Source organism: Platichthys flesus, chromosome 20 (genome assembly GCF_949316205.1).
Source record: "Platichthys flesus chromosome 20, fPlaFle2.1, whole genome shotgun sequence".
Classification (NCBI taxonomy): domain Eukaryota; kingdom Metazoa; phylum Chordata; class Actinopteri; order Pleuronectiformes; family Pleuronectidae; genus Platichthys; species Platichthys flesus.
The window spans coordinates 17,822,000-17,841,767 of NC_084964.1; the positions used below are offsets into that span (position 1 = coordinate 17,822,000).

At 46.9% G+C, this 19,768-nt stretch overlaps 2 protein-coding genes across 2 annotated transcripts in view; one reads left to right on the forward strand and one right to left on the reverse strand.

Moving 5' to 3' along the window:
- The window catches only part of sdk2b (sidekick cell adhesion molecule 2b), a 224,495-nt gene extending 215,994 nt beyond the window's left edge, over window positions 1-8,501 (reverse strand). The window contains 1 exon segment of the mRNA XM_062378780.1: window positions 7,666-8,501. Coding sequence (XP_062234764.1) covers window positions 7,666-7,753 — 88 coding nt within the window. The 5' untranslated portion in view covers window positions 7,754-8,501.
- rpl38 (ribosomal protein L38) overlaps window positions 1-19,768 on the forward strand; it is a 291,970-nt gene that overhangs the window by 128,943 nt on the left and 143,259 nt on the right. The gene's annotated exons all lie outside the window — the stretch shown is intronic.

Here is a 19,768-nt window from a genome sequence, read left to right on the forward strand (position 1 = left end):
GCTGATAGTTGAAATCAAACTCTGCAGAAACGTGGAGCAGTTTCAGGTTTGTATCCATTTACATTCACAAAGTATATAGCCCTCAGCATTAAAAAAAAAAAATCATAAGTTCCCTTTGCAAATTCGGTGAGCGGGAGTTGCAGAATTCTTTTCTCCCCTCGTGTCTTTGTTCGTGCAGCACTTCAGGGAGATCGTTACGGCCCCTCATGGGGGGGGGGGGGGGTGGTAGCATGTCAGAGACGTGACAATACCGAGAGGACTGCTCGCCGGCCTATGGGCTTCGAATGGCCATCATTCACTCACACACATACACACACACACAGTTTAACATGCATAACAAAAATTCACAGTTCAGCAGCAGACGCACACACTCACACACCCCCCCCCCCCCCCCCCCCCCGGGGGAAAAAAATTACAGGGTTCAGAGGTGGTTTCCCAAACCCCCGAAGCCAAAGTGAGTGCACTTCTATTATAAACACACGCGGATCCCAGTGAGTGAGTCAGGGTTGTTGTTTTGGGGGGGGGGGCTCCTGAAGCTAGTGTCACTCTGAGGTCCACGCTCATTCTCATCCAGCCAGACGAGGGATGAGGCCGGTAAACAAGCTTTAACCGTGGCTCCCCCCCACCCCACCCCACCCTGCATGCATAATGGCCCTCTTAAAGAGCCGGAGGAAAAGTTCAAGTCCATAATCAGGTCACTTTGGGAGCCCCCCACTTTGAAGGACATGTGCTTGCTATCAGCCGCCGAGCAGCCCAATCTGATGCGTGGTGTAAAGAGCGTGGAGGTTCCTTCAGATGCTGAGAGCGACGGGAACCACAGGAAACACACCATATACGCTTTGTGCCGCAGTGACATTAAAGCAAAGGTGGAATGCCCTACTTTAAATCCTCCAATTCAGTCTCAGCACTAAAAACCGGGGGAAAGTCGACGGGGAAAAGGAGCAGCAGCTTCAAAAGAAAGGAACCCGGGAACAATCAGTGTTCTCCCTCCTGTACATCAAACGGTAAACACTACCACCTGTAAATAAAGAGCTGGGGACCTGTGCCTTTACAAACACGTCCTTCAAACCGAATCCCGGGAGCGAGCGACCGGCTGCACGTGTAAACAAGCTCTTGCAACCCCCCCCCCCCCCCCCCTTGATTCTCTCGCCCCACAAGTAGAGGGAACGCATCCAGAGCAAATACTGGTGCTTCCTCCAGTCCGCAGCGCAATGATCAAAAGAATTGTTTAAAAACTATGTCAGAGAAAAAACAAAGAGTCGACACTACGAGCGCGATCCGCTTCAGTCGGAGCCCCAATTAGGAACAGGGGATATTTGGCTGTACATTGATAATAAGCCCGACTCGGCTAAAGCCTAAAGGGAGACAAGTGCACCCTCTGTGCCAGGATTGTTTTCAGGGCCCACAGGTCACTCAACACAGACCCTTGTCTATCTCGGGCCTGTAATGACAATTCCCAGCAAGCCCCGGGTGGCCTCTTCCCTGCCCAGTCTGCCCAGTGGTGTGGACAGAGCCCCAATTAATAGCCATGCAAAGATAAATAGGGCGGCCCTGGCGAGGACTACGCAGACCCCTTTGTATCACGTTGGACAGCAGGAGATGACAGGAGCTGCAAATAGGACTGTTTGTGAAAATCAGGCTTCTGCCGCCTGACGCTAAGAGGAGACAAGAAATTGTTCAATCCCCTTTTTTATTCCTCTGTTAAATCCAATTCAATAGTCTGTTGGGGTGTTTTTTTTCCCCCGAGCATTACATAACTGGTGTTTCAAAGAGCAGAACTGGTTGAAGTTGTTTAGGATTAAAAGGCCTTCAAATGTTTTGCATGAGAGAGAGAGAGAGAGAGAGAGAGAGAGAGAGAGAGAGAGAGAGAGAGAGAGAGAGAAAGAAATCAAAAATAAAGAGAGCATGCCAATGAGGGAATTTGGAAAAGCAGTCAGTGTGAAATGGCATTGATGAAGCCACAGCACTGTCACCTGGAAGCAGCCTCAGAGGAGCCACTCAGCACTGGTGCCACCGTTTTTTATGTCATCTCACCCCGAGTTCAACTGACCATATCTCCACCCGGCTGCGGCAAAGCAGTAAAGCTCGGTTGGGATTGTTTGAGTTTCAGATTCACACAATCCTGCAAAAAGAATGAATATCCCACAACAGGAACCTTTCAGCACATTAGAATGTTTGTGTGTTGGCCTGATGCACGATGTTGAGGCACCGGAGACATCTTAGCTTTGTCGTCCTGGAGTAGGGTTAGGGTGAAATGCCCATGAGTTCACACGTGTGTTTGAAGACACTGTGTTTGTGTGTCATTGTGAGATTGATACAAAGATGCTTGACGCACAAATTAACACAACAGCAGCTTGTTATCATTACAAAATGTTCAGTACTGGTACAAAACCTTCATTTTTGTTCCTAAACAATAAGTTCTTTTGAATTCCAATCTCATACATGACACATTATGATTTTTCAACTTTGGTTTTACTGCTCCTCAGGATTTTCATGAATTCAAAACAGTTTCATAACATAGAAAGTATTTGACAGTTCACCACAGTGTGGTCCGACCTCAGTTACGTTCAGTGTGTCAGCAACTTGGCAAATTGTTACACTGAGAAGTTTTAAAACATAAGAAAATGAACCTATTTACCACAACTTGACAACTTGTCAAGTTAATACATCATAAATAAATAATTGGAAGGGTTCTCAGTGGAGTGCAGACCTCCTCCTCCTCCTCCTCCTCCTCCTCCTCCTCCTCCTCCTCGCCAAGGCCAAATAATCGTAAATGTCTGTTTAGCTCTTATATTACAAAAATGTGTCTTCAGTGCAGGACATATCCTGCCAGTACCTACAATAATCAAAAAGGCAACTCTGATAGATGATAGTGCAAAGTTTAGATTTGAGGTTTGAGTTTTTACTCCAGAGAAACAAAAACCTTTTCTCAACTTGGAGAATTTGTTTCCATGAAACTACAGAAAAAATACAAATATCAGGGAAACTCCTCAGTAAATGTCGGTTGGGTTCAAACACTAGTTTCCTAACTTACACTTTAACAAACAAGTACTTTTATATGCATTTTCTCTGTATATATAAAAGTATTATCCTGTAATAGATGTAGTAATAGTACTCATAATCCAACCCTTTGTTTTTTCTTTGCTGCTGCAAAAAGGAGATTTACTCTCCCTCTTGTTTTTTTTTTTCAGGTTAACTGAGAGAACTGGTTTGATTTCATTCATTATTACTCCAATGCTTTCGCCTATGATCCAACAGGATGGTGCAACTGGCTGTAATGGTAGTAATGGTTAGTGAAGATGACATTTAAATCACCAGGTTACACGGATGCAGTGTTTCAGGGAATATAAAGAGCGACGCTTCTGCTCTGCAAGTGGAGCGATACATACGTTAAGGTCTCTTCAGGGGGTTTTCTGGGGGGGGGGGGGTGAGTGTGAAAACTGCTGAGCTGTTTATGGCCATTAATAGCTGAGAAGTTTACTGGTGGGCTGTTTTAAATCCCTTCCAATCATCCTGCGGGTTCGCCAGGGGCCGCGACTGCACTAAATAAAGTGTAGTAAAAGAGCAGAGTCCATGTGCTTGCATATTTGTGTCCCGGACATAAGTTTGTGTCGCCGAGGATCTGCCGGTGTCACCGTCGTCATAAAGATTCTTTGACGCAGTCGCTCGCCTCCCCCGTGTGACTCAGGTTCCTTTACGATGCATCTTAATACAGATCGTGCTCGTGCTTTCATTTTCTTTTTACTTTTAAAGCGTGTGGAGAGAAACACAAACACTTCAAACAACCTTAACCTCTAAAGTCGAATGGAAATGTGAAGCGGGGCCCCGGGTCAATGGGATCTGGAAGTTCTTTCCAAAGAGAAAAAAATAAACAACATAAAACGCTCTTTCAGCTGTGACCCCTCTCTCTCCCATGGAGCTGCCACGACTGAAGACCTTGGTTTCATTGAACCCACCAACAGTGAAACTCTGTGCATCCCTCTGAGAAATCTATCGGTGGACTCTGACCACGAGCTTTCTCGCCAGCCGAGAATACTAAGAGCGATACGGCGTGACCTTTTGCCAAAGTGCCGGCCGCAGGGAAGTCGGACAGCCTCAGTTTCTGTGCAGCTGCTACAAGGCAACAGAGATCCCAGCTCTGTCAATTAAGATGCGTGACAAATCAGGGCATTTGTAGTCTGCAGATCTTCTCTCAAGTCCACTGTCTCCATGAATCACTCACAGTCCAATCTCAATCAGCTGCTTTTCTCTGCGGCTTCCTTCAAATCCGGCTCTGACCAGATCCATCATGTCAATTTCAAATGATCCTGAGGAGAACACTTGTGCCTGCAGATGAAGGCGAGTGAGTCATATCAAGAGACCGGAGGTGGCTTTGAAGGATAACAGGAAAAGGATCAATAATCCTGTATCACTGATTCACAAGAAATGTCCCTTTTGTGGAGGTTTGAGGATCAACGGGAAATAATCAGTAAGAATGGGGAGAAGCCACGTGAAGGCACCTCAGCTTGGAGAGCTGAAATCTTCAATCAGCTCTGAACAGGAGCTTTTACTGAGAACTGTGAAATGTTCAAATTAAAATACAAAGTCCCTAATACAAGATTTTAGCATATGCAGATGTTTAATGATTAACATGTGCATATAACTTTAAATCACTCGTAGGCCAGTCTCACCTGATCCTCTTTCTTGGCCATTCGTTACCATGCAGATATTAGTCAAAATGTTTTTTGTTCAAATCCTCTAAACACATCAATGCAACACAATAAAACCTCACAACTCTGGAGAATCGTACCTTCCAAAGAGCATGTGAATTGCACAGCGCTGCCTCATATCGGCCCTCTGCGTCACACCGCCATGGGATTGGCTCCTCCAGGTTTCAACTATACAAACACAACGTGCACGTGCCCACACATGCACAAACACGATGACTCGATGGCACAACAGAAGCAGCAACATCTGAGATCACAACGGTCTAATGTTTTTTTCTAGTATGAGCATCATCATTTGCTCTATTTCATTGCCTCTGATAACAACGCGTCCAATTCTAAAATGATTCCAGAGGCACAGTCGAGAGCGCACAGTCGAGAGCTTCTCCACAAGTGCACGCATGTCAGTGCACACACACAAACTCAATCCAATCTCCTGACGGCTTTAAAGTGGAGATGACACCCTTGACTTCTTTTACTGTGTCAAGGTCCACGTCCAGAGCGGCGAGCTAAAAACAGACCGCCGCTCTCTTGAGCCGCTCTCTCCCGACATGTTGTGCGGCCTCGCCAGACAACAGCATGCAATAGCTGATTCCCACGTGTCCCTGCAGACCCACACACACACACACACACACTCTGTCAGAAGCGTCCTCACGGATGTTAATCTGAGTGCTACGCCTCTGTCAGAATCAAGTCCTCAACTCCCTCTGAAGCTGCTCAAGTTGAGCTGTAGCCAGTCGAGCTAATCTGCAGACGCTGAGTGATGCCGAAGTATTTATGCCAAACATGACATTCCAATAAAGTCCTCCCCCCCCACCACTCCCAGCTCCAAAATAGACGTGTTAGAACTGACAAAAGCAGCAGGCGTGCCCAGCATTGTCTCGGCATGACCTCGGCAAATGAATGGAAGCGACCAGAGGGCCAGGCCAGACTGCTCCTATGACTGTCACTTTGAGCAAACGCATTTGGGGAGAGATCAGAGAATGTTCTGGTGTTTCAGCATGAATCAAGAGGGAAGCACAAGTGTGTGTATACGCAAGTTAACAATCATCTCCAGTGCTCTAGAGTTTAAGGTAGCTTGGTAGGTTTCTCTTTTTCACGCTGCACCAAACGAGGGCCGACAACATATGAAACCACAGAGCTGAAGATGATGTCTCTGTGCTCTGCAAGGCCGCTCTGGTCCGATAAAGACCGCTCTCCTGTCATTAAAAAGACGTTTTCAGTCGACCAGTCATTAAAATGTGGCGAGCACCGGTCTGACGTGTCCGTCCGGAGGCACGCCACTCGCCTCATCCTGTTTTTGAATCATGGGACGGAAAGAGAGAAGCCATCACTGGGGTCACTTTCAACGAGGCCGCACTCACAAGCGCTCTGAAGAGAGGCCAATTAAATCCCACATTTTCTGACCCGGCAGCGGCGGATGGAACGAAATCTGAGGGTCCGCCGAGTGACCGGGATTCAACTTCCACACATGCACGGCCCCATGTGTGCATATCGCTGCTTTGTGCACCCACGCACATCCCAAGCTTTCTACCAGGCCACTGCTGTGCATAATGGCTTCTCATTTAACTTGGTTGGTTAAATAAGCGTTCAGGAGGAAAGTGAGAGCACTGGAACCAGGCTCCGAGGCGGAGGAGGGAGAGATACAGTTACAGCGAGGGCCAGGACAACGTCAGGAGTCTTAATCCCGGGGACATTCGAGTTATCAATCTCCTGTAAATGTCAGGCACCAGGATGTGCCCTCATGAATGATGGATATCTGCCCTGTTTGTTTTTTTCATCTCCTCTACATTGTATTATTGAGTGAGCGCCACCGAGGGCTTAGAGTCTATCTTGAGAGGTAATACTCCCTCCTTACTGCGGCATCAATACCTGCATCCCAATTACCCGGGAAGAGAGAGGGAGAGAGAGAGCAGCACCAGCAGAGGAGAGCAAAGGTCTCTTTGACCAAACGTGTCGCTGGTCAAGTTCCAGAACCATTAAAGGAACGTGACTGGGCTTAATTTGGAGGTTTTCAGAGGTAAGAAATTTAATTCACCAGCAAATAAGTGGCAGAGAGAAGATTCCATCAAGAACATCATTTCTTCAATTATGTTCAATAGACGCAGGGATTAAGCTGGCTGTGGACCCCCCCCCCCCCACACACACACACACACACACACAAACACAATGACACTGATGCAACCGTCTTTTCTATTTCACAAAAAACAACTGTCAGAGATGTAACAACATCTTTTCTGAAAGCCTTTTGGAAAAATACCACTGTCCCTCGCGTGGGGGGGGGGGGGGGGGTGATGGGCCTGAGCTTACATCAGTATAGACTCCCTGCTGGACACCAGTGACACTCCAGGTCTCCACAGGAACATCACTGGGGGACAATTGCGCACAGAATTCTGATCCTAGCTCAGTGTGGACTGCTCACTCAATCACTCCCTGCTAACTACACTTCACTGGTGCTCGTGCACTGGGGGGGAAACCGCCTCTGCATTATTCTCCCAGAACCAATTAATTCCCAACATTTTAATTCTCCACGCGGGCCATGAATTGCCGCATATCAATATGTACATGTTTATTTGCGCCGCTTGTTTGGTGCGTAAAGTTTAATTTCCGGGGGGAGATGCTTGATGATATAATTAGTATTCATCAATCAGCTTAACCTTTTTTTAAACAGCTGGGCTTCTAATGACACGTTCGATGCATACGTAGATGCCAGTGGATTCTAAAGGAAGCGAACAGCTGGAAGAAATATCGAATCAACTCACAGGCGGAGACTTAATAAAAGTTCAGGTGGAGGAAATAGAGTGAGAACCACGACGTGTGGCCCTGATGGGTAAATTATCGGCTACGAGCAAAAGGCAAAAGAGAAAAGAACACATTCATTGTGTAGAGGGGAAGTTTCACACAGCAGTGGGCCCCTTGTGAAGCCAGTTTGAACCCGGTATAGACCCGGTGTGGCTCTTACCTTGTGCTTGCGTAAAGTGGACGAGGAAGGAAAGGGATAAAATCCATGTGGCGCGCCGCATCGATCCGCTCCACGGGTCCTCGAACATGGTTCCAAACCGTGCAGGGTGGACAACAAGTGCCCGGTGAGCCTGAGGCACGCTGCCGCCGATGTGCCCCCGATTTCCCGTGTGGCTCCGCCGCCGAACCGCCTCCTGCTGGGTCTCTCTCGTCCAGGAGGGGGGGGGGACTTGCCACTCGCGCCGGGCAGAGCGCACCGAGCTCAGAGCGCGCAAAAGGAAAAATGAGATAAAACAAGCAGCCTCACGCGAGCAGAGAGATTCAAACTCTGCGTTTGCTCAACGGCACTCCAGTTCTACGGGCTCCACGAGACACGGGGGTATTCTCCTCCAAGTGCGGGAGCAGGCGTGGGGGGGGTTCTGACCGCAGCTCAGGCAGATGAATCCAGGCTAGGTCCAAACCCCGGCTCCGGTCTCTCGGTGCACCTGTAAGACGACCAGCGGCTCCTCATACTTTTCCATCGACTCTTCCTCCTGCGTCCTTGAGATGCTGCGTTTTTCCTCCTGCTCCTCCTCCTCCTCGTCCTCCTCCTCCTCTTCTTCAAACTTCAGCCTCCCTGTCGCTGGCTGCGTTGCGCGCGGTCACAGACTTTTTTATTTTCCCTCGAATCCTTGTTGGAAGAAGGAGCTCCAACGGATCCGCTGCACGCGCACACTCACACGCGCATCCACACACCCCCCGCTGATACCCAGTAAAGTTCCTCCGCGCCGCGCGCTGTCAAGGTCGATGTAACCAGTTGGACAGCGGCACCGGGGGAGTAGTGTATAGCAGAGGATGAGGGGGAAGCTGCGCGCGGTCGCACCGTCACGGTCGGAGCAGAGCCAGGTTTGCCGGTGTGCGTCGGATGAGGACGAGTCCCGGGTTCTTTATGAGGGAACATGACGAGACGGGTGCACCGGCAGCGCAGCGCAGGTTGCCACCGTGCGGCCGTGCGTAAAAACGCACTCCCCCCCACCTCTTCCACTCCACTCCACCAAGCAGCAAGTTTAACGGAGAGGATTTATTGTTGCTTTCCACATCGCGAAAAGGTGGAATGAATATTGTCCTTTGTTAAAATGATTTACTGGACACGTGCTCTGCTCGTTGTGCCAAGGTTCGGAGCGGAGGGGCGTGCGGGGGGGGGGGGGGGGGGGGTTGCAGAAGAGAAATCCTTGCTATAGCTGTTTCTGTGGGGATTTATAATGTGTCTGAGTTCATTGACCTTCTAGTACTTTTTTATCCCCTGTGGCATCATTATAGGGATTTATATTTTGGCTGCACTTTAATACTTCCAGGAATGATGGACCCCAGAGGCTTTTTCTCTCCAGTTGAGGCTGTGGTGGTGTTTGGAGGTGCATGAAACAGACAGGGGGTTTGGGGGGGGAGTCTGCTTAGTCTTCACACAACCAGGACTGTTATCTTGTATGTTTGCGAGAAGAGAGGAGGAGGAGGAGGAGAGGGTGAGAAATGGCTGAGGGGAGGACAGACGGAGGAAGAGCACCGAGGAGGAGAGGAAGGGTGGGGTGGGGGGGTGATAGAGAGTGACTGAGCAAATACTGTTTCCAAAATGACAGTATCAGTAAAGCAGGGGCCCAGGGAGCGAACGGGAGAGCATGACTGAGCAAATGTTCCTGTCGGGAAGATGACAGCGCCTCTGCCAGGAGAAAGCAGGAGTGCTTAATGTCTGTAATGTGTTGTTCTTTAGTGTTTTACAGACGGCGAGTCCCATCGCCAGCCACCGCAGGGCAGCGGGGAAATAATGCACCAGGGTAATAGCTTCTGTTGCTTCTCAGCGGGATCTTCAGCCTCCTGTTGGCTTTTCCCTCCACTTCTTATCCAACCCCCACCAAAAAACGAAAATACCTTGAATGAAAAGTAAATAATGGGAGAGTTAACATCGGGGGAAAATCAAGATGGAGTCCGTCCTCAGCCTACCCCCCCCTTCCCTCCCGTTCCGCTCGTGGACCTGGTTATGATTTCTCACACTTCCTCCTCGGCCTGAACTCAGCCAAAAAGGGTAATTTAGAGGATCCCTGGACACAGTGTGTCTTATTTGCCTGCACACAAGTGGTAAAGGTGTTTATTTGTGTGCTGTGATGGTGACGCCGGCACCGGCAGGTGTTAAGTCACAGTGATGTTGAGCAATGGCTGTAACTGAGATCCCAGGTGCTAAGGCCACTCACTGCAGGCTGCATCCATTCAAGTCAGAGAAGTACTGCCTCTCTCTGGCCCTAGAATCAACCACATGACAGGTGATAACGACCGGCTATTTGTGGCACGCTGCAATTATTCCGAGCTATTCAGACTTTTGCCTTGAGGATCCAAATTAACACCAGTACCTGAGCTGGACACCTAACTTTACCTGGGAGGAAAAAAACCACCACTATAGCAAGTTTTATCCACTTGAACTTCAAATGATGACGCTTCTTTATCAGTTTTTTCTTGGTTTCCCTGGCAGACGCTTTTCTCTGCTCATTTCTGCATGAATTTAAAGGCTCTACTTGCAGGTATGGACATTTTAATACTCTGTTAATACGTTTCCATTTGAGAAAACAGTGGAAATCAATGGCTGCTTGAATTTGACAGTAAATGGTTTACCAAGGGTTAATTAAAAATATCGTTATTAAGACATTACTCTGAGTAAGACCCTGACAAGTAAACAGCATTTTCTAATTACCTGAGCAAGGTCATAGTCAGCTGAATGAGGATGAGGTGGATTCTGAGCTCAGTCTCATTAAGTAGACAAATCTTATTCGTATTATAATGTCCGACTGGAGGTTCCACAGCATTTAGTGACCTGAGTTTGAGTGTAAACAAGATGGCTGGCACTCATCATGTATCTGAGGCGAGGGAGAAATTAAAGCTCTAAGTGTTTTAAGGGCAATTTAAACATATTCACTCATTGCTTCATATTAGATATTAAAGCTGATATATCCCTTTTCTCACTATTTCCTGATCCACCTTCCAACGCAGCATGATTCTAAGTCAATGCTCTCCTGCAGCTCTGACAACAAAATCCAGCTTTCATGTCATGGTTATCAACAAAGTGAAAGAGACACTCAATCGTCTTCCTAGGCCTCGAGAGGAGGAAGAGGAGGAAGAGGAGGCATCTTTGAACAACAAAGGGCATCAGTGTTTGAAATCACGGCAGACACGCTCAGACCAAAGCACCGATCGACAGCTCAGACCTTCACCCTCGATCGCTCGGGGGGATTTCACCTGAGATCAAGTGGGATCACAAGATCCACGCAGACTAACAAACGTTGGCGACGGCCCGCTAAAGGAAAATGATACCAGACACATTGCCCCTTGGTTGCCCCGGATGGAACTCGGAGAGGAAGATCGGCCTTCGGGGAAGAATCTTGAGTGGTTTGGAGAGATCTGTGAAATCCTCCATCTCCTCACAAACACAAGCATCGCTCTGATGTTCTGAAGCACAGCCGACCCCAGCGATAACTCGAGGGTAACACCGGATGCATTAAGCTCCTATGATAAATTACCTCAGGGCAGCGTGGGCCTGATCTCCCTGAAAAAAGCCGAAGATGAGGCAGGTCCGGTAATCTGATGAAGGGCTCGCCGCTATTTATCAAACATTTCTCACACCATTAGCATTTCTCTGTCAATTAGAGTCCATTTAGGTAGAAGGCATCGGAGGAACATGGATCTTCTTAAACCAAAATGAATGGTCCAACCTCTCCTCCGCCGCTCTGACCGATCTCACTGGAGGTTTAATGAATCGGAACGAGCGGGGGATAATGGGAAGGGGAGCTCGGTGGGAGGCTGATGGGGTGATGAGAGTAGCTTATTACCTCCAAGGCCAATTACAACAAAGATCTGTCATAGTGTCCGTCTGGTAGAGGGAGAGTCGTGGCCTCCCAGTGGGTGGGGGGGGGGGGGTGCGCTGACCAGTCAACACCCAGCACAGCCCCATTTAGAAGGCCGTTCATTCACCAGGATCAGTTTCCGGCGCCTCCACCTCCTTTCTCCTCGTTTTTCATCATCAAAAATTAAACTGAGGCTTTGATGTTTTTGCAAAAGAGACAGACAATAATATCCCTGCAGAACTGAAGTGCATGGTACAAACCCAAATATGCACGAATGTCTAATGACTGTTGTGTTTAATAGCATCATCACTGAGGAAATGGCATCCTGGGCGCAGCATGCTAAACAGCTAACATGGGTGCTTTGAGGAATGCTGTCTTTGGGGCAGTGTCCCCAAAGTCGAGGCGCTTCACCGACACATTGACAGCGCGAAGGATAAATGGTTTCTGAATTTGTTTCTTAGGAAAAAGAGAAATGACATTTAAAACCCGTCCCTGATAGACAGTCTTATTTACGTGAGGATCTTTAATCATAGGTATTTTGGCAGATGGAGATGAGTAAAAAGAAAAAACCCAACTTTATTCATCAAAGGGAGACAGATCAGTGGAGAGGAGAGAGGAGAGAGGAGCAGAACTGTTTGTGTAAGTGAGACAGATGGTCAAAATAAAAGAAGTATGTTCAGAGGACCCACGCCAACCTTGGGCCGAGGAAGGGAATGAAAGTGGAGCGGCTAGGTGTAGGAGTTCGGAGAGAAAGGGAAGGATTGAATAAAGGAAGGGAAGTGGTTTGGGTATTTAAGCACAGGTAACAGGGGAAGTGCAAACGACAACACATCTGCTTGTTGTTGTTTTTTGATTTGCTTATGAATCCATTTCAGCAGCTCCACTCAGGATATCCCATTTCCCCTCGCTCGACGCACACTTAAGCTAAAACGCCCCGATGTTATTTTTTTCCCATGAAGCCGAGGGTATTGATATAATCATGACGCACCTGAGTGCATCACCCCCCCCCCCACACACACACACACACACACATTAAAGAGGCTGTGAAATCAAACACGATTAAGCAAAGATACGAATTAAACTACAAAATACGATGCTGGTGTTTTTTTAATAGAGATTAAGATTCTGCAAAAATCTTGTTCTGCATATTATTCACAGAAAAGTGGACAGTGAGGAATCAACAGGTGGAACCAGGGTGAGATCAATAAACAGGGCCGGCCCTAGCTCATTTGGCGCTCTAGGCAAGCTTCACTCCTGGCGCCCCCCCCCCCCCCCCCAACCCTAACCCCCCAAAAAATATTTTTCAAAACGATTTCCACGAAAACTTAATATAAAATTATTTCTTTCTTCGTCGAAGTTGCTTGGACACACACACTATAACCATAAGCCTCAATGTGCTAGCATGTTCCGACAACACCAAGGAGGTACGTCCCTCGATTTTTGCATCATGTTACCCTAATGTTAGATACATTTTTTTTTATGACAAAATATTGGTTGGAGATATAAGTAATGGCTCCCAAAATTATAATATATCTGTAGAATACAGCATGAATGCAGCAGCAATAACAACTCGGAGCCTTCAGTTCCACATCCAGACTGCATCTCATTCAAATTAAACACAATTTCAAGTACAAGCATTTCTCTGAGTGAGACTGCATTTTAAAGTGCATAAAACATCCATTCAATTATTATGGTGTGTCTTTCCTCCAAACATCTTAATATACATTATCATTCATAAAGAAATATAAACATTTACAATAAAGACCTATTGAACATTAGCTTATAACTGGTCTTTATAAGGCACAATAACAATACATGAATTACAGAGTCTGTGTGTGTCGGAGCTGAACTACACACTGTAAAGTAAACAATATACTATCGCGACCCGCCTGCAAGACGACGTGCAGGTATAATAAACACCTATACACCCGAATGTAGCCCCGCCCACCTAGTGCGCGAGTGTCTCCCCTCACTGCCCAGCGGAGTTTCTAAGTTTTACCAGTCTAAGTAGAAAATCAAAACAACATCAACACGTCTCAATGACACCCGTGGTGATCAAGCGAAGCTCTAGGTGACTCTCACCCACTACTAACCTGTAGAGTACAGGATGAATGCAGCAGCAGTAAAGACACAGAGCATTCACTTCCTCATCCAGACTGCACCTGGCATGTGGGCGGGACCCCAAAGAGACAGGACCGGGTGAAACTGCTCCCTTGCCAAACGTTCCTCCTGATTGCTGCAGTCATTCACTGATTTCTCTAATGAAACTACTTAAATCACTGTCAAAGTAATTAAATACAATATTTTGGGTCATACCACATATAGAAGGGGGCGCAAAAAACCCTGCCTCGCAAAAAAAGAATAATGTTTTTTTGGGGATTTTTTTTTGCTCTGCGCAGTTTTTGGCGCCCCCCTCTGAGTGGCGCCCTAGGCAACCGCCTATGTCGCCTGTAGGAAAGACCGGCCCTGTCAATAAATCACGTGTATACACTAAAAACTGGAAGTGAAGATGGCCGACGTGAAGCCAAAAAGTCTCCACTGCCCCCTGGTGGCTGGCTGCACTAGCAATCATAAACCCCTCCTCCTCCACGTTAGCTGATTGGACAGTTGCCTCACCTGATGGCTTTATAACGTGTTTGCGTGACCTGAAGACCGACGACAAATCATCTTACCCTCCTCCTGGTGGCTGACTGCAGTACAGCACACGAGCCACGTCCTCCACGGTAGCAGATGGGACATGGGCCAATCCAACTAGTCAAACTACACATCAAATAAATGTTTCTCATTGATGCCTTCTGTCGTTTTAGTTCATTCTTATCACGCTGATGTTTTTCTGGTACATTTGTTTTTAATTACTCGTTTGATTAATCTAAAGGATTGCCAGCTGAGACTGGTAATTTATTGACGGCTGTATAACCGGGACGTCGCTACTGTGGCTCCATAATTTCTACTGCACAGACTGTGACTCTGAATAACGTGGCACTGATCATATCTGGGATTTTATTGGCTTTATTATACATGAAAATATACATTATTTCACATTTATGTCCGACTATAATATGTCTTGGTCCTTTTCACCCAATAATCTGGAAGCTAGTTCTCGTCTCCAACTATATTTAGTTTGAGATGAGCCACTTCTTGTTTTTCTGGTTTTCTCCCAGGAGAATATAACCTCAGTGTTTTTTCTGTTGCAGGAGCCGCAGCTTCCGAATCAGAGCCATGTTTTATGTTCTTCATGTTGGAGCGCAGTGATTCACTTTCCAGCCTGTGGCAGCACTTTAATGACTGTAAGAGACGAGCTGACACATTGTGTGCTGAAGACACATCTTACTGCGATTGGCTCATTTCGCTTCTCAGGGTCACATTTCTCTACCTGGTCGGCTTCACCATGAGCCTTTACAGTGTATCGTTAAATAAGCCTCACCGCATTGATTCTCACAGAAACACCGGAGCATTAGGAATGTGAAGACATGAGCTGTAACAGGTTCTAGTGTACAATAAAGGTATTGCTTTAAAAATGCTCTGATCCTGGCTTAAGGCAATTCAAATTAATGTAAATGGATCTCTGTACGGCCCAGGCTTAATTGAATATGCAAAAGGTTTTCACCGAGGGTTTGAATAAATATTTGTAACCCACTCAAAAAGCATGTACAGGTGCACACACCAGCATGTACAGACGGAGAGAGGAAAAAGCAGAAACCCTGCCTGTGACTGACGGATTGCTCGGGTCACATCGGTGCAGCTGCCATATAGTTTGAGAATCCTTCTTCACCTTTATTACTGGCTGGGGAAAATGAACATAAAGCCACGTCAAGCTGAAATAGAGCATCATTCTTTTAGTCCTGATTGAATTCTGGGCCGTAAGCCCGTCTGACAGATCTGAACTGTCACGCTGTGCGGCCCAGACATTCTGCCTGAAACCTGCTCTGTGATGAAGGGATGCCACCATCTGGAATGACAAGACTCACTGACATCCTCCGAGTCAGTTCTGCTGTAACCTGTATTTGCAAAGGAATAACGCCTCAGCCATTAGTTTACAACACGTATGAATATAGACACGTTAGATCTACAAAGAACACGTGTCTGACATAAATAACCACACGGACACACTCAGCCTCCGCTGGGTTCGATTCTTGGGGGAACGTTGGATCAAACATCCGTCAACGCAGAGCGGTGATTGGTGCAAACGTTGAACCTTGGGCACCTACGTCAGATGCAGCATTGATGTTCCTCCACCCACTGATTCTCGTTCAGGTCAATGTGTCACCGGGCCCGGGAGCCAGAGAAGGTGTTCGATGCCCAGCTCGCCGCTGAACACCGGGCAAGACGCACGTTGTGGCTGAAGCGTCCCGAGGGAGGTAAGGAACATGTAGAGCATGTTGCTGTGACCAAAGCTTTCTCGAGTTCGCATTTCACATCACAGTTTGTTTATTAGAAAGTTGAACAAAATGAGATTTGATTTCCGTTCCGTCTTCATGTGCCTGCTCATCCCTCCATCCCCTCCACGTGGGCGGTGTGAGTCCACGCACATTATTCAACGTGTGCACATCGATAAGCAACTAATACCTTTTCAAAACTGTCCTCAGACCTGTTCCTGTCATATCTGAATGGCTGGTGGGGGGGGGGGGGGGGGGGGGGGGATGGGTACCTCACAGGAGATAATAACACTCTGTCAGGAGTTGGAGGAGCACAAGGACACATGATGGATTCAGTGCTGGACCCTTTCTGTGCCAAGCAGGTGAGCCCGTCTCCACCTTTAACCATTAAAAGCTGCCTCGCCTTAATTAGGTGTCGTTTGAATGCACGCTGCATTAATAGACATGACCACCCCCCCCCCCCCCCCCCCCCCCTTGTCAGTCAGTTTGGAGTTCTACGTGGATCCAGTCCTTGACCTTTCTGCCCATATTCTTCTCCAGCCCATAGACTGCTGATGATTATGGACACACTTTCTCCTTTATCTGGTATAATTCAGCTAAAATATAATTTTTGCAGGAACCAGGTTGCACAATGTTACTTACAGGGGCTTCAAATTTGAAGTCTAGCAAGTTAGAAACATTTTGTATAACACTGGTCAGATAAATTATTGTTCTATCTGAAGAATCTGAGAATTCTGGTCTGGAAAATGACACTAGAGACGTATTTTTAACACAATCTTGACAGAGTGCAGTGAACTTTCTACAAGGAATCTTTTCTTTCTTCACAATTACAGTTATTGAGAACAAGCTTAAAAAACCAGACGTTCTATTCTCATCGCCGATGACTCATCACTGTTATTCACATGTAACGATGTCATGACGTGGAAAGAATTCTAACGCTTGACTCTGAGTGTTTGAAACACTGGGAGACAAATATAATGAGATGTTTTTATGAATTTATACAAATGCCTTTGTACAAAATCATGTGTCGAGAACATGTGTAATCAGACTCACTCCACCTCCTCCCCCCCGTGCATCTTTTCACAAGTACCTTAGAGGCGGTGGTCTAGTGGCAGAAACTTGGACTATGGCCAGGTCTCTGGTTCGACTCCACGGAGAGACAGCAAAAAGACGAACCTGGATTGATCTGTCCAAAAATCCAAGAGTCTCCCTACCCTGTCTAGTGCCCCTGAGCAAGGCACCTTACTCCCCCAACATCTGCTCCCCGAGCGCCATACATGGTCGCTCACTGCTCTGTGAAAAAAAGCAGAGATTAAATTTCCCTACCTTCATGAGTGTGCCTTTGCATGTCTGTGCATGTGTTTGGGGCTAATAAATGCATCTTAATCTTAATCTTAATGAGTGCAGTTGTAATTGACCCATTCTGCACAGCCTCATGTGTATTTTCATCGCACTGACGCAGAGCTACAGGAGGCAGTCAGGATTCTGACTTGGGGGGTAAATATTATTTTCTCCCGCCCAGACGGAGTAGAGCAGTGGCTCATGAAGCCAGTGTGCAGATTTCACTCTCCTGGGGACTGCCAGGACAGTTTGAATGTCACGGACATGTTGGACCTTTCACGTGCTGAAGGTTCCTCTGTGGCTCATCTCTGAGCCGGGCTTCAAAGAGCTGGTTGTTGTGGGCCCCCGTAGAACAGCTGTCAGCCTGAAGCAACGCAGCCTCACCACTCAGGACATGTCGGAGAACCGCAACAGGAACCCAGTAAACCAGTGTAAGTATCTCACGAGGCTCAGAGGGCAGATGATCTTCAGCTCTGGTGCCACAAACTGCACATCTGAGCTCAGACGCTCCATGTGAAGTGTGACAGAGCTCAGGTCTCGAATATGAAAAGATTTCCAGAGGCATAACCATAACAGATAACTGTCCTTTCCTCTATTGGAATTATTGAATTTGCTAAATATGAAACGCCTCATCAGTGGGGGGGGGCAGAGGTTGAAGAGGGATAGTGATGACACATGACTTTTGCAGGATGCACGCCACATAAAGACTCAGGTGAAGCTGGGGTAACGGTTAAGTAGCAGCCCAAATATTGTTTATTGAACCTGAACATGCCATGTTTGGTTATGATTAAAGTATGCAGAATACAGATATGATGAATAAACAAGTTAGTGTCTGTTGTGTGTCCTCATGTGGTACCGAGCAGCCGATAACCCTCTGTCCACCTGTGCAAGGAGATAAAAGACACAACAACAAAATGAATGTTCTGAGCAGGAGAAAGTTCTGATGTGTGCCGAATCCAAGAAGAAGAAGAAGACATATGAGAGAACCAGGAAGGGCACCTGACATCATTTCAAAAATAACACCTCAATAATAACAACATGTTGGAGACAGCAGGATGAATTACAGAGGAATAAGCAGACATCCAGTTGAAGTCACGTCTCTGGTTTATGTTTGGAACTGATTTATTCCTTTGGTGTTTGTGTTATGTGTGATTATGTGTACACATGATGAGTTGTGTGTTTGCGCACACTGTACACTACCAGTCATGTATGCAAACAGTTCCCTGTGATTCTAGGATGTCTCTCGCACCTTTGCATTTCCACTTTGAAGTGGCACCATGAATTATTTAGCAGGGATCCAGTGAATTAGGGTCTCCTGAATAAAATGTTAGCGTATTAAAATGTTACCCTATCAGACCTCGGCGTGGTGGGGGAGCGTGTGTGTCACGGTGTGTGGGCTGCATCTCTGAACACGGTGTTCGATGTCAATACAGTCTATTGTGGGAACGTGTCTTTATTTTTCATGCAGCCATCGAAGCTCCTTTAAATACAACAAAAACATTGAAGATTGATTGAGGAGAATTTCTTTATGCACTGAAAACACATGCAGAAGAATAATATTGAAGAGCAACGAGAACACAGTGACTTTGCAGCTTTGCGGCAATCACACAATTACACGCTTGGTTGGAAACGTGATAACCACAGGCTGGGCACCGGTGCACCACGATATACACTGTAGTGTTCTAATGCAACTCGGCATAACATGTTTGTTATCGTCTCAATCACGGTGATGGATCTCCTCCGCTGAGCGAATTGGACGTGTCGGAAGTCACTTAGAAGCCCGGCAGGTACGGCAAAACCGATTTGAAGATATCGCAATGTAATAAACGTGATGGCGCTCATGCATGAACAATGAAGAAGAAGAAGAAGAAGAAGAAGAAGAAGAAGAAGACGAAGAAGAAGAAGAAGAAGAAGAAGAAGAAGAAGAAGAAGAAGAAGACGAAGAAGAAGAAGAAGAAGGAGAAGAAGAAGAAGAAGAAGAAGAAGAAGAAGAAGAACCTGTAAGGAGCGAGGCAGCAGTTGGCATGACAGACACGTAAAAGACGTTTGAGTGACAAGACCTCGACTTTGACTTTTCAACACGAGGAAGATCTTTAGAAAATCGCCTCTGCTTTAAGGCCAGACGGGGGGAGGGGGTGGATCTATTTGAAGAAAAGCAAACATCCAGGGATAGAAGAACTCTACCTTTCAATTCGAGGGAGATTTTCATCATCCTCTCCTCCGGCGCGGCTGTGACTGATGAGCGATCAGATGTTCTCCGTCAAGTTTACCTCTCACTTCCTGCTGTCATCTCCTCCTCCTTCTCCACCGAGGGTATTTTCTTTTCTGTCAGTTACATCGTGCTCACTGACTTTTGTCCTCACACCTGTCGAGGATCAGATCTTCACTTCACGAGAGGGTTTCACAGCTCGTTCTCTCCGTTCCTCTTATTCTGATCTTGATTTGTTCGTCCTGCAGCAGAGACGATTGCCCCCAAAAATATACATTTATATGAAAAAGGCCTTGTTGAAGGTGATCAAAGTCA